Source organism: Oncorhynchus clarkii, chromosome 12, assembly GCF_045791955.1.
Source record: "Oncorhynchus clarkii lewisi isolate Uvic-CL-2024 chromosome 12, UVic_Ocla_1.0, whole genome shotgun sequence".
In the NCBI taxonomy this organism is placed as follows: Eukaryota; Metazoa; Chordata; class Actinopteri; order Salmoniformes; family Salmonidae; genus Oncorhynchus; species Oncorhynchus clarkii.
Window position 1 is genome coordinate 73,302,952 of NC_092158.1, and position 16,167 is coordinate 73,319,118.

Sequence of the window (16,167 nt, forward strand, 5' to 3'; positions counted from 1 at the left end):
GGGCATACAGATGTTGGATCTTACTTTGATCACTCTGTTGAAGTGAGAAACCAAGGAGGTGTTTCCTAAAAGTATGATTGATATTGTGTGTTTATAATGTCAACTTCTTCTCTCCCCATTTTTCCTCTCAACCCTCTTGTTTAATCTCTTAGTTGTGCAGCCCTAGTTTCTCAAGCACACTGACTCAGCAGATTTTTTTTTGTTGCCTTAATAGCATGGACCCTAATTAAAAGGGAAGAACTTCTCCGAGCAATATCTGAAAGTTTGCTACATATTTAGAATGGAAAATGTTTAAATGAGTTGCCAGAAAAAGAATTGCTTTTGTGTGCAATATAGTGATTAGCTAGCTAGAATATTTTGTTTGTGTTTATTTGGCAAATGGAAAGTATTATTTTTGCAAGAAATCCCATTTCTCCACCTCTAAGCATATGCATTCAATGCAGTTTCTTCATCAGAGTAAAACCAACACACTATTAAAACAGGCAGCAGAATCCCATTATAATTTGATGATTTGATGCAACCTACCATTTTCCCCAAAGTAGTCAAACTATAAACAATCTTATTTATGACCCCGCATTTCTGTTCTAAACTGAACAGAGAGAGTAGTGCTAGACAGAAAGAATCATGTGAGGAATGAGAGAGTGTGCTCCGGGGACGGAGAGAGAGACAGAGGTTCAGAGGAAGACACCAGGGGATATCGGCACAGGGAAGCCTCAGTGGAAGGTGTGACTGGGAAACTGAGGCTCTGAGGTAAGTGTTCATGCTCAGTGCTCGAACGGGTAGTATAGTTCTTACCTTGATTGAATCAATTGCTCTGTGTAACGAGCTGCTGCACCCAGCCTCCCCTGGGTGACAGGGAGGCCGGCAGAGAGTGAACCAATCCAGCCTGTCATGGCCGACCAGAAAACAGGGAAGATGAACAGTGTAATGCATCATAGCTGTGGGCGACCATTGATGTGTAGAAGACTGTATTTATTGACTCATTGACTGCATTGATTGTCTCAATTGATGAAAAGTCCAGAGACAGTAGTAAGACAGCAGACAGACGCACAGAAAGCTATGCAAAAAGGATGAGGGTTCTTATTTCATGGAGTGAGACATAAAGTAACATTTATAGAAAAGCAAAAAAGAACTGCAAAACTCTTATAATCTGTGCCATGTATACAAACCTGGATGAAGATGAGCACAAGTGGGTTGAAATGCGATGATGTACATAATGTTTCCTCAACAGGTTGACATATTCCAGTCAGATACATGATACTCTCAAAACAATGTGGGAGATTTACTGGGTAAACCTGTGCATAATAACATTTTGTCTGAAGCAAATCCTCAATTTGACATTGACAATGATGTTCCAGGTTTACTTAATTAACCCATTTATCTCTTAATGACAGAAGACTGCGTGGCACCAGATGTTTGTTAACACCCTTCTGTTGGGTCCTCCTCTGTTGTTTTTCACCTCATCGACTTAACAATAACAGGAGAACCCCATTGGCTCGCAAATCTCACTGCAATTTTTTTTCCGTTGTAGTTCTGTCACATTTATCATATAATAGCTCTATATAAAATAGTTTTTAGAATAGTTTTCCTCCATTTATAATATACTTCGTGCACACCTCAAATACTGTTACTTCAGATTACTGGGCATAGGATACTTTGCATGGGTGTGACATTTACAGTAATCGCTTGATGCGTGTGAGAAATACAATTTAGTTTATACACCATATGCCAATTCCAGCTTCACAAATGATGATATACAAAAACTATTTGAAATATATGTACTGTACATTCGTTTAAAACATGTTACCTACGAGTGCAGGTCAACAAAAATATTGATTCTGAGGAAATTAAAGCTATGCTTTGGTAAACTTGGATTGACAAAAAAGGAATAGTCTCCATTTATAATACATACACGGACAACCTCAAATACGACATGAGTGTCACGTCAAGGGATAATTGTACTGTAAGATTCATTTATTTTCTTATATCTCTACAGAGTGTTGAAATAAATCATCCAGAATACTTCATGGCCTCAGTCATCTGAGTAGTATGACTGTTTTGTACTGTACGCTGGTGGGTGTGGGTGAAAGGGCAACAAACTGCACGGAAAGTAAAAGGAGAAGAAGCAGGCAGAATACACCCTTAGGGCTCAGGAGGTAAGGACACTTAACTTATCGCATGCATCATCATAGTCGACATGATTCATATATCAGCTCTATGTTTTTAAAACAAAAGGAATGAAATCCTCTCCCCTTCACAAATATAAATATAATTTTATGTATAGTATGTACAATAATGTTTTAGTTTTGAGGGAGAGAATAGAAGCATATCGGTAAACTCTTTTTTCCCTTTGGATACAGACACCTTCTCAAAGACAGCCATGATTGATTGACGTACTCAAGCACTCTCTCAGAGGATGAAGCGGTAGGGACAGACAGTGGATGTGTTATTGAGAAAGGCTGGTGGTGTAGCTGTGGCTGTGACGTGGGGCAACCGTCTGTTAGTTCTGAGAGCCCCGAGAGTCACTGCCCTCCTCCAGCTCCCACTCAAAGTTCTGGCCAGTCATTTGGTAGAACATCATGTTAAAGGGTTTGAAGAACTTGTGCAGTCGGCGGATAACGTCCGGGTCAATTTTAGGATGAGTTCTCCCCTTAGATTTGCCGAGACATCTCGGGGTGCTGCTGTCCTCTGGCTTCTTGAGACAAGGAAATCCCTTCGTTTTGTTGAAGTAAAAGTGTTTATCCGTGACGATTCGCTTGAGTCCCAGAAAGTCTTGTACCTTGCCCATCTCGCCAGCGGGATCAACAATAAGCCTCTCTCCACTGACAAAGTGCATCTGGGCGAGAGGGAAGTACTGCATCCACGTCTCCAAGTGGAGCGCGTAGATCCCTATACGTAGAGCACTCCACGATGCATCTATTAGGCCCAGCGTCCGGTTCTTAAATGCCAAAACCTCAAAGGTTGGGATCTCAGGTTTTTTGGACAGAGTCTGTGTGTAGTCTGAAATGGCCCTGGTGACAGGGTTGCGGACCACAATGATTAACTTGATGTCCCTGGCCATCGTGTGGATACGTTTTGGGGCGTGGCTAGTCACAAAGTAGCTGGGTGTCTTCTCCATGGTGATTTGTCCCTCCAGCGTCGAAGGCATCAGATCTCTGTGAACACAAAGCAGCAGTTACCTCAGCTCTGTTAATACTGAACTCTCTGCACCTACTGCAACACAAATGAGGTACTCAAGGACAGGGTACAAGCAAATTTGGTATTTAATGAGCAATAAATTATTTGAAATTACAAGTGAAAATAACTGTTATTATCACGGGACATTATGTAGCGAGGAGAAACATACAACTTATTTCATCCGTGGAGTAATATGGGCAAGATAAAAGAAACAGAAGATGTAACGGCAAGTGAGCAAGTATGCTCATTGCCTAATTGGCTCCATCTGTGTTACTCCAGGAGCTGTTTTGGAACTTTAATAATGAGTTCACTGCATATCATTAATACTGCTGGTGCCTGGGGTATTGTTTTGTCATACATTTATTCTGTGTGCTCCACACTGTGTGCCTGCTTTGAGTTCCATTCCTTAGCATTCACTTCCACTTCTGCGTTGTGTGCAACACACTCATTCCTTTTCTTTCTTAAGGTTAGAGGCTGTTCATTGAAGGGAATAGTGATTAATTATACAATTCTTTGTGATAATTTGTAGTGGAACAGAAATGCCCCTGCCTTGAGAGATTTATCTCGGGGATAACAGGAAACCATTTGCCAGTGCCGCAAATGTTATGTTCAACTTTGTCTCTGGGACTAAGTTGGGGGATAAATCAATGTGGAAGCAAATGTAATTCATACATACGAAAGAGAGATTAGTTCCTACAGTTTCACTGTTTACCTCTATGGATAAGCATTATGTTTACCTCCAGCAAATCAATATTAAATGTTTACATTGTTTTTCATTGCAATCCATGTTCTATTTGTTTAGACATGATTACAGTCTAAATTGGCCACATTAAAAGCTGTGAATGGTATAGCCTTTATATACTTACACCAAATAGAAACATGAAATATAATACAAGTTTATGAACACGGTACTAAATGCTATTGATTTGATGTTTTACAATCTCCTTGTTGTATACAAGTAATTATAGTCTTAGTCATGCTATATTTTCTTTGAATTTGTGAAATCTACATCTCATAATTATTACATTCCTTCAAAATAAATGATTCCACTTTCACAGACACGGAGAGTACAATGTTTGATCAATTTAGATGGTCATCAGCATAGACCTAAGATGGTACAATATAGCCACATCCATTGTTTGCATCCACGACACATTCTATATGAACTGTTCTCTTTGCAAAGAATCCAATTTACTGGGAGAAACAAATCAAGTGTTATGTATATACATATTGACTCCCCTCACACCACATAAACACACACATGGACACTGGCCCTCAAGTCTCACAAGTGGTCTGTTAATGTCATTTCTGTAACAGTATTGCACTCCCGATGGGTAATTTCCCTCTGGATTCTGTTTTGCTCAAGATACTATAGAGGCTGTGGCTATTTCTTAAGCTGTAATGGGATTTAAAACATACCTACAGATTGCATAGTGACTGGAAGGAGTATTAGTTTGCATTACATTCCATCAATGTTCCACACTTCCTCAGTGGGGTAATGAATGGCTAAAGATTGTTTTTCTCCCTTCAAGGTCTTCAGCTGATGGCTATTTCAAGTCAAGTCTAGAGCATGTTAGATAGTAGCGAGGGTGTGCCATCACTGTGTATGAGAACTAAAGCACAGAGAGGAAACTCAATAAAACACACCACAATGAATCGCCTTGAAGCAACCTATGTACGGCACATCCTATATAGAACCATAAGCACAAAATAGCATGTCTCAACAGTAACGTGTCATGCCTCTTTGACGCAAACATCCCATTGACAAGACAGATACATTATTCTCAAGGTGACCTCTTCTATTTAAAAGTCAGCCACATAATAGGCTATTGTCCTAATCAGGCTTAATTAAAAAATATATATATATGGAGGTTGAACAAGCACGCGATACCTTCATCTCCGATTGAGGTCGAACTGATTGAGAATGAATCCGTCATGGATCGTGTACATCGAAAATGTCAGTGGAACAGAGAGGCGGAACAGAAATCACAATGCTGATAAACAAGCTAATTTTCCTGCATGCGCCAGGCAGATGACTCCTCTGGCCTTGCACTCTGGCGGAACTGAAGTAAACAAGAGCAAAAAGTTAACTCTAATTTCTCTACGCATCAGCTGTTGAGCTCAACTTGGGTCATTCAGGTGGGTAAGTAAATAAAACACAGAACGCTAAAGAGGCCCGGCGAACCATCTGCTGTTTACTCAGTTAGACCACATAACACATCTCTTAGCATTTACCTCTGTACCATAACGGCAGACCCTCTAATTTATACACTGAGGGCTGGATTCAATTCATAGCGCGCTTGAAATGTAAATGTTATATCTGATTGAGCCAGCATATGCAGCGCTTATTGTGAATGCAGTCTCCGCTAATGCGGGAATATTGTCTTTACACGATAATAGGGCTACAACGCCGAGCATCGGCAATACGTATTGAATCCAGTCCTATCTAACATAAGTGTAAGGACTTCCCGTTTCCTGAAAGACAGTGAGTCACTCACGTCCTGCTCCTGAAGCATACGGGGATACAGTGGTTATATGACAGTACAGTACATGGTGGTCGTGCTTGTATCAACTTAGACAGGAGAAAAAAACTGTGTGACTACTACATATTATGACAACAAAGCTGCAGTTCTCAATATGAGAGGGTAGAAAAGGTAATTTCAATAAGTACTTTGAAAGCATGCTGTTCTGAAGTAGCACATTGTAAACAGGAAAAAGGTTGTTTTTTCAAATTCATTTTCATTTGCTGCTTTGAAGTTAAAAGCAATTGAATTGCTTCTCGTCATGATTTCTAATATACAGAGGGAAAAAAGAGGATGACAGCACTGATCATTTCTGTCAGGTGTTTCAAACTCATGCAAATGGAATGTCCTTTGAATCCTCCAACCAATGGAGAGCTACAGATGTTAGGCCAAGACTCAGACAAACACCTATTGTAAATATAGTTGCTTCGCCAGGTTGGGTGCCACTATCTGTGCACTGTGAACTAGGTATAGGTTCACCCCACCGACCATCACAGCTTTAAACCATTTCACATAGAGACAAAATGAATGCTACATTCACACGTCTGGAGCAGTTACAAAACATTCAGGAAATGCATATTTCCTTTCAACACACAGACTACCAACAGTGCCATTTAATGTCCATCTCTTAAACGTCGACTGAGGAAGTATTCTGCTACATTCACTATGAGTGTGCTCTGGAACATGCCCATGCATTTCCCTCAATGAATATGTTTCATTACGCCCTGTCAAAACCATTAAAGAAGAAAATGTTGAGGCATGACGAGTTGGGGATAATATTCATTTGCATCCCAGACACTAATAAGGCCAAGCTGTTTCTTGGTGTATGGAAAACATTGCTGCTGAGAGGCTTGGTCATTTCTAATAAAACACTGGCACAGTAATAAAAGCTGCTCCAATCTCTCATTTGGCTTCATCGTGGCACTGGTACTGAATCGAACTCACAAAGCCATGTCATGTCAATGGCATTTGTACAATCCCTGAGCAGTCCACACACTGTGGGTCCTATCCAGGGAGAAAACAACATTTGATTTTTTCTCGTGAGGAATACTGTAAATGGACTTATTCTGTCTTTGTTAGTGGATGAAGGCATTATTTTGTAGAAGAAAAGCGGGGGCATTTTGCAGCTGTTTTCTGGCACACTTCCATCTCCCAGCTTTGGAATTGTACTTGGAACGTGGTAATGAGCACAACATTGGTGTACAATTTGCTAGTGCGAAAATAGGGAGAGGTGAGTTGAATTAAAACAGAACACAGACTCCCCGCTGTAAATAAGCCCATTATACTGCAGAAGAAGAGTGTGCTTCAATGGAAGAGTTAACTAGAGAACTGACAGCTGGTCCTGATCAAAACCTTTTTCCCGCTCACTTCTTGAGATCCCCTGAAGACCATTCCACTTCCAACAGTGGGGGAGCCAGGCACTTTCTCTACCCACAACAGCAGACCGGCGCGCTGAGATCTGAAGCAATGTTCACATTCTCTTTGGACATAGAACATCATGAAATAAAACAAAGGCAAGGGGGGAAAAAAACTTTATGGATCCTTGGAATATCATAATAAACTGCATGATTAGGCCATTATTATTATACATTGGCCAGTAAATTAGCCTATTTTTCACAAGATTAAAGCCAGATGAGGAGAATAGGAGCAATCGCATTTCAAGGATTCAGAAGATATTATCGGCAGCTTTCAAGTTCATTTTCTGTGTCACTCTTTTAAGTTCTGTGGCTTAGATCAGAAACCGAAACCGTACTCTGCAGATCCATCCCTAAGAGAAAAATATTTTCAAACATTACTGTTTTTATCAGCACTCAAATACACAGGTCTACAATACTGGGAACATGCCCCTCATTTGAATATATACGTTGTTACTTCTAAATGTTCCTCACTTGTGTTTGTTTATGTGCATTTGGATGAACTGATGAGAGTGCTTCAGGCTAAACACATACAATTTGCTCACAATAGCCCTTATATTATACGATTGGTGTTGCAATTACAACAACAAGCAGATGTGATGGCCTGTATTCTGCTTCAGAGCACCACAGTGAATAGACAAGTACAAATTGTCAGTCACCCTCATTGTCTCTCAATGTCATTTATTTACCTTACCCAAACACAGTCAAGAATTTATTGGAATAAAATAAAAGCCCAGACAGTAATTGCTGGTCACACCTGAGTATGTCAGAAGCAAAGAGTAAAATGTGTATCCAGGGCATTTTTGCAAATCTGGTTCGGTTATGCAGAACCAATTAACAATATGACAGATTGAACTTGATAGATTTCCTATCCTGCATGGGAAAAACAGCTAGGAACACTCATCTGGCCACTTAGGAGATTTGGCTGCAGCTGACCATGGATGGAAGAAACTCCACACATCTCTCTCATACTAAGGCCTTTGCATGAGTGACGAGTGAAGGACATCTATTAGTGCGTGGATAAGCATGTGGGCATAAAATATATAAAACCACTTCACATCAGAGAAAGCCCCAAATGGCTCACACCACCGTTCGAACAAAGTGACATAAAACCATCCATGGATAACATTCAATATATACCCATGTTAAGACATTGTCATCAACCCAGAGTGCTGTTTGACAGTACAGTGCACACTGTCATTGTACTATACAGTACATGTTTCACAACAGGATGTTTTAGTTGAATTCTTGATCCAGGAATCATGGAATTAAAAAAGAAAAGACTGAATGTTGATTAATAACTCAAATGGCTTTAGATTCTGAATTTGACATTTTAGTCATTTTACAGTTTGTGCATTAATCTTAAAATACTGTAGCTAGGTGGGACTAAGTCTGTGGCGGTCATTACATTTTGTCAGCCTAAGATTGTCAAGGAAATAACTGCCGGTCTCACGGTCATTGACTGTAATTAACATAAACACATTTAGCATCTCCTGTCTTTCACGCATAGCCTACTGATGCAGATCTTTGGAACATCTACATTTTAAAAAGTCTAATAAATCAATGTAGTATAGCCTACACCATCAAAATAAATCCATGATTTAAAGAATCATGATATGAAGAAAATGTAGTATATTTCAGAAGAACAGAATAGCATACTCTGCGTTGTCCTTATGTTAGGCCCTGATCTGGCTGTGCCATATGGCTGTGGGCTATACTAGTTCATTTAGAATTCTGTGGAATTATTTTCCTTTATTTTATTGTATGATGAATAGAATTGAACATAACTGAATAAAATAGAAAGGACATTTTCTCCAAACGATTTGAGGAAGTGCACACATGCGGCTATTCTGTTTTGAAAGGTTAACAAAGAAACAGGTACTCCTATATGCTCAATTTAGAGTTATTTAGTTTTGATACAAATGTTGGGCTATATGTTTGATTTTTAATACATTCTAAGGCTGCATGATTCAACTCTAATGATGATTTGAAAACAGTTGCATGAAAGGCATGAGCTCTACTTTGTTTTTTGCACAGGCTGTACACACTTCATCAGTGTCTTGTTCACAATTTAACAAGCACTTGATAATGCCTCAAATTTCCCGGCTGAATCCCCTTTGTGTGGCCATACTCCCCCTAAAACAATCCATGCCTTTTGCGGCCAGTGGCCATTGTGCCCTTGGTCTGAATGTAATAATTATAATTCCCTTCTCCCAACTGCGTTCTGAACCACCTCTCACTCACATGGCACTCAGTCACATGATTGGGTCTTTCTCATAGGCTACAAGTGAAGACAGACACATCTGGAATGCGATTGCGCACGTTCTTATCCAATTCCGAGACACATATTGAATATATTGGAAGAACTGTCCACATTGACTTTTTGTCAGCCAACAAGATAAGTAGGCCTAACGAACAGCAAAAGCACTAGCCTATGTCAATCTAAAAGTTGACCTATTCTATTCTGCGGGAGAAATAAATATTCCAAACATAGTTCGGGACAGTTGTGGGAAGCGATAGATCCCAAATTAATACAACCACTAGCATAAAATAAAACTGTTTTAAGCAATGAGCCTGACGCAACAGATGAGAACGTTTAGCTGAAAATGTTGATAAACTATTAGGCTATCACATTATAAGCGCAGCAATGTGCACACGGCAGTAGCTATAAGTGCAAATGTTCCATTAGCAGGAAAACTTCATTCTTAAAAGTGACCACAAATGCGATTATACATGTTATGCTTTTATTATAAAGACGCATTTTTATGGTGAAAATGATCTTCCCCAGACTTGAAAATCACGCGCTGCGTATGTATGCCAGTTAGGCTCTACACCCGTTGTAAAGCGGATTAATGCGTTTCATTTTAAGATGTTATTTGGCCACTTTAGTTGTGATACAAACCTTATCAAAACATATAGGCTAAAGGGAGAGGCTACATGAGGTGTGCGACTATGATTTTAAAAAGTCGTTAAAAAAAGCATGCATTGTTTGCCTTTAGCTGGGCATCATTCACAAGTGATAATATATAATTTACAAGTGATAGGCTAATATTGTCACCCATCACACTATTTTCGATTTAATCTTGTCTTTACTGCCCCTGAACAGGCAGTTAACCCACTGTTCCTAGGCCGTCATTGAAAATAAGAATTTGTTAACTGACTTGCCTGGTTAAATAAAGGTTAAAAAAATATATATACTAAATAATATGTGTGATACATTTGTTTTGATTTAGAATGGACCGTTGTCATGCACCTTTCTCGAAACAGGGATGGTGGAAAGAAAATACATGTAATCTATGCACTTAAATAGTGAATGAGGACGCTTTTCCCGTGGTTAATTTTCATGCCAGCCAGGTAGGCTATACTCCTGTTTTAATGAGAAGCAATCTGCTTAATATTAGGAAGGTTGAGAAATAAATATAGTAGGCAACATGAGCTCATGGGCTCTCATGAAGTGTTTGATTTGATTTTCGATTACATTTGCATTGTCAGTGTGATTAGAGGGACAATAGAGTGCGGAGTACCAGGCAGTTAGCACGTTTGGTAGGACACTAATGTCCATCAGCAGCATCAGAGCTTGGAGAAGCCTAATTACCGTGACTAAATGGTCACATGGAATTTGACTGCCATCATGACTCGTGACTGCCGGTGTGGCGGTAATGAGGTCACCGTAACAGCCCTAGGTGGGACAACCACATCTCAGTCATAGTAAGTACTTTTTTCATCAATGAAGTAGCCATCAGCAAAGTCAGTGATAGTAGGAATAAGTCAAGTGTGAGTGTTAGCTCAGAATAACAATATTTTATTCATAGATTATTTATTTAACTGGGCAAGTCAGTGATGACAATGATGCCTACCCCAGCCAAACCCTAACCCAGACAACACTGAGCCAATTGTACGCTGCCCTATGGGACTCCCATGATACAGCCTGGAATTGAACCAGGGTCTGTAGTGATGCTTCTAGCACTTAGATGCAGCGCCTTAAACCACTGTGCCACTCGGGAGCCTCTAATAGCTTGTGCAATTCTCCTAGCCAGAACTATATTTGTCCACAGCACTGCACTCCAAACTAGAATTTGGAGTTGGCCAAGACTCAACTCACGCTCTGTGACAGTCAATTTGTTGGTGTAATATGACCGATGTGATATATCCTCTCTCCCACAAACTTAATATCAAACACTTGTTTACTGTTCATAGTGTATGGATTTAATACAAATAATGCTGATGATATCCCTGACAGTATCTGCTCCAAGTTGCAGATAATTCTATAGTTATAAGTTTTGGATTTGTCATCATCTTCATCATCGTCCTTAATCATCGGCCTTAATCATCGGTTTCCAATATACCGTACTGTCTTTCTTTCTTTCTTCCTTCCTTTTGTATTGTGTTGTAGTGGGTGTTGATGAGTGCTTACAATATAGAGGTCGCATTGCTTTGAATGTAAACCCACCAATAAATCTCCATTCAATTTATTTCTGACTTGTCAATTGTTCCCCCAGTCTTCAAATGAGCTCATGATTCAATGTACTTTCTTTGTCTGTGAGAAAAGAACTGGCCTGCAGGAACCTTCAGACATTTACCATGTTGCTGAGGCATTATTTTTTATGTTTAAGTTATGAAATCAGGACACGTCAAGTTAGAGAAGCTACTGTAGATTCCTTTCATTCGTGATCAATTTAATTGGAGGTCAGAATTTCACTGCATTTTTGTCAGTTTAACCTGGTTTATCCCTAATCTGACTCAATTTGTATAATCACACTCCAAGTATGATATTGAACCTCCAGTTTGCCTCTGGTCTCTTTCTGTTGTCGGTTTATTGATTGCCCCAGGATATGGAGTCATTAATGGAATCACGCACATGGGACAATTCACAATACTCATCCCTTTTTGGTGTCTGGGTGAAATCACACGGAGGTTTGTAGACACAAAAAGGTCACGTAGAGTAAATACCTGTGCAAAGAGTGTGGAGATAATTCACTCACCTATCAATCTGCTCCATTAAACCAGCATGATCTGTTCAATAGAGCTCTGAATGACACTTGAATTATTGAAATCAAATCAAATGAGAATTATGAATAGGGTTTAAGTCAGAGTTGTCTCTTAACTCGATTATAGCATGTCATAAAACATGTAGAAATCCCAGAGTTTTGTATACATAATTTCTAAGTGTGGAATACCATAGCCTTCCCTTCAAAATCTTGAGCTCTTTTCTGCAACTATTTATAAAGTTACTCAGCAAAGGGCTGCCAGAAAGCATTTTAAACATGCAGTAGTAGGTGGTCACTTAGAATGAAAGCTATTTGCTGCAATCTGAAGATGTCAGCTATGTGTCCACATTCATTAAGGAATCTGAATAATATTTCAAAATCCTATGCCACTCACAGAAGCTCTTCATATGCAGGAGGCGCTTCAAAAATATATGTTTGACTAAATTAAATATATGAATGGAAGGTATTTGTTTCTTAAACAGTCCTGAGAGGAAGAGGGGTTAACCTTGGTCAGAAGATAATGAGTTTTTATAATGCATTTCTGTTGCAGTGTCAAAACATGTCAGCACTGTTCAGTAGCTAAATCGCAATGTCTGCGCTTTACCTACCCACCTATTTAAGTAGATTCTTCCTATATTATTTGTATTAAGAAAGTTACTTAGACATCTGTATGCACGGCTTAGTTTCCCTGTCACAAAAAGAGCACACCAGGCCTGGGTTTAAGGGGAAAAGCAACATGATTACACCCTGGTGTTTATTCCGGAACATCTGTCTACAAGGAAATAGGCTGCTAAGAATGTTATAATCATGTACAGAAGGCCTAAGCCGCTCCATTAAGGACTAAACTGACCTATCAGTGGAACCTTTGCTAATCCAAATTGTGCTTTAGCTGGCACAGATTGCTCAATTCAACCAGTGAGCTGAAAATACTCTGAAAGGGTGGACCAGGTTTGTGAACAGCTATAGCCATTTACGCAAATACTTATCCGTTCGATTATCTCTGTACACCAAGACCAGTCTTTTTTCTTTTGATATACAAACGTTCATTGATGGCATATACAGTCATTTCCAGAATTATTGGCACCCTTTTAAAGATGAGCAAAAATACTAATACAAATAATACAAATACTGAGCTATATTGTATGCAATTTTTTTTTTTTAATTATATTATTTTGTACTAATACAATTGCTCAGATGAAAATATTTGGTTTAAAAAAAGCTATATATTTTTCTTTATAAATGATTGCCACCCCTGTTTTCAATACCTCACCTTGCGAGGATACCGGCACTGAGCCTTTTCCTAAAACGTTTTATGAGATTGGAGAACACATTGGGAGGGATCTTAGACCATTCCTCCAAACATAATCCACTTCCTTTGATATCCTCCCTCTACACTTATGGACTGCTCTCTTCAATTCAAACCACAGGTTTTCAAATCCGTTTCAAGCCCGGAGACTGAAATGGCCAAAGCAAAATAGGCTTGGGCGGTATACTGCACCATATATTGGGGTATTTGGAAAAAGCCATGGGATGTTTTTTAAATGCCGTCAATGCCGTCAAAACTATTTGACATTTGAATATTTGTGGCTACTTTTTAAGTTAATACCTGCAGTCAACTTGTGCAATACGTTAGGAGATAAAAACAGATTGCGTTCTTCATTTTACACTATGAAGCTTACAGTACCTTAGTCCCCCAGAACAGTTGAGCTAGTCACATGTTTGTTTGTTAATAGAACAGCTGGAGAAAGCAGAAGCTAGTCAGTCCATAGCGTTCTATACAATATCTATCAGCGAGTCTCTGTTGTACTGCGCATATGAGTTGATGAAGTTACACTTGAATGCAATTCACAACTACATGTTTGCCATAAGCTATCTTATAACGGCTTTCTGCCGTGAGAAGTCTGGGTGAAATATCTGTACAGCTGCCATTTTTTTCCCCTGTGCTTTTTTTCTCCTCCGTTCTTCTTCCCTCTGCTCCGTGTACACATGCTGCTCTTCCTTCAGAAACGGCATGTTTTGTTCATTTGCACAATTTCTCTTGTACACTTTCGCTTGTAAATGTCGACACTCATCGAAAAGGACATCTGCTAGCGCCTAGCTATATGCTTGTATAACCTTATGAACTGGATTCACCTGTCTTTGCAATTAGTTTATGTTCGCTTTCACACGTTAGCATTTAGCTAACAACGTCTATGTGATTTCGCTATTACTTGTGATGATTTTGTTAGCATTGTGGTTAATAGTAGACCCCCAATAGGCTTCATTTTGTGTTTTTTAATGCCACCTTGTGTGTTATCCAGAGGTAATATCGTAAATTCCGGGATAGCAGAAGAACGGTATGATGTTATAAAAATCTGAATACTGGCCAAGCCTATTGCAAAATGTTGATTTTGCGGTCAATGAACCATTTCTTAGTGGATTTTGATGTGTGCTTGGGGTTATTGTCTTGCTGGAAGATCCGCTTGTGGCCAAGTGTCACCCTTCTGGTAGAGGCAACCAAATTTTTGGCTAAAATGTTCTGGTACTGGATAAAGTGAATGAAGCCGGTTCCCTTAACAAGGGCCACAGGACCAGTGGAAGCACAATAGCCCCACAACATCAAAGATCCACCACCTTATTTTACAGTAAGTATGGGGTTCCTTTCTGCTTATGCATCCTTATTTCGATGCCAAACCCAACACTGGTGTGCATGGCCAAAGAGCTCTATTTTTCATGTCATCTGAACATAGCACTGGTTCCAATCCAGGTGCCAATGCCATTTAGCAAACTCCAGGTGTTAACATTTGTTGGATGACATGAAAATAAAGCTCTTAGGCCACGCATATCAGTGGTGGGGTTTGGTGTCGAAATGAGGATGCAATGCCCTATTATGAACTGCGTTCATTCATATAGACAATATTGCCGTAGTCAATAATGGGAATGAATGTTGACTGAATTATTTGTTTTCAGCTATTTAACGAAATACATAACCTGTTCCTATAGAAGAGTTATAGAAGAGTTCTATAGGAATTCCTACAGTTTAATTCGTAATTTCTTAACTAAGTCATCAACATGCTTTATTGAAAGATAGTGTCACGTCTACTCCTGCTCCCCCTCTCTGGCACGCATTGTCGCAAGTTTACTTATTACTACCCGCACCTGCACCCCATGAGACTCACCTGGACTCCATCACTTTTATGATTACCTCCCCTATATCTGTCACACCCTTTGGTTCTTTCCCCTTGGCAGTATTAGTTGTTTCTCATGTCCAAACGCTGCTCTTGTTTTGTTCCATGTTTTTTGTATTATTAAATTCACCCCCTGCACTTGCTTCCTGACTCCCAGCGTCTGTGTTACAGATAGCTTTTCGTCAATTCAGATTCCCAGGTATTTACAGTATATGCGGGGACACAATCAATGAGGGCACCATACAAAGTGATTTGGAAAAGAAGTATCAAGTATTGAAATGAAAACAAAGATTCACTAGAAGTTAACAAAACTTACATCGAGCCAGTTAGAGGCTGAGGGAAGGGTGGTCACTCGATTGGTTGGCTGACTGGGGTAAATGAAACCACCATTTCTTTCAAATAAAAAGCGGGCGATATCAAATGCTGAATAAAAGCATCACTTATCAAGTTTTTCTCAGTAATGATGCCCAAGTCTGACACAACTTGCTTAGGCAGGGAAAGAGAGGAATTTCCATGCTTCAGTACATTAACTGTTTTCCAAAATGTTGATGGATCACCAGGAAAGTCGGAGATAGAACGTAGAAAGTAGCTTGATTTAGCTTTCTTGATTGAGGAAGTGCCTCTATTTCTCAATTGCCCAAAAATCGGACAATCAGCTACAGAGTTTGTTTTTCTAGCGTGCGCACTGGCCTGATTTCTCATCATAACAAGATCTGAAAGTTCTATATAGAAACCGGGAGACAAAAAGAGTGAGAAAAGAGTGTTACTTGTTAAACAAAATGTGTTTCTCTGAACTGTATTAGTATAAGATAATAGAATTTAACCGAAAAAATGAACATACAATACAGCACAGTATTTGTATTATTTATTTTATACAGTCTACATCAAGGGTGCCAAT

General features: G+C 39.4%; 1 protein-coding gene across 1 annotated transcript in view; it reads right to left on the reverse strand.

Annotated features, from left to right (window-relative positions):
• Positions 1-2,426: 2,426 nt before the first annotated feature.
• LOC139422217 (heparan sulfate glucosamine 3-O-sulfotransferase 4-like) overlaps positions 2,427-16,167 on the reverse strand; it is a 91,472-nt gene continuing 77,731 nt past the window's right edge. The window contains exon 2 of the mRNA XM_071173383.1: positions 2,427-3,155. Within this exon, the coding sequence (XP_071029484.1) occupies positions 2,501-3,155 (655 nt within the window). The 3' untranslated portion in view covers positions 2,427-2,500. The remainder of the gene's footprint in view (positions 3,156-16,167) is intronic.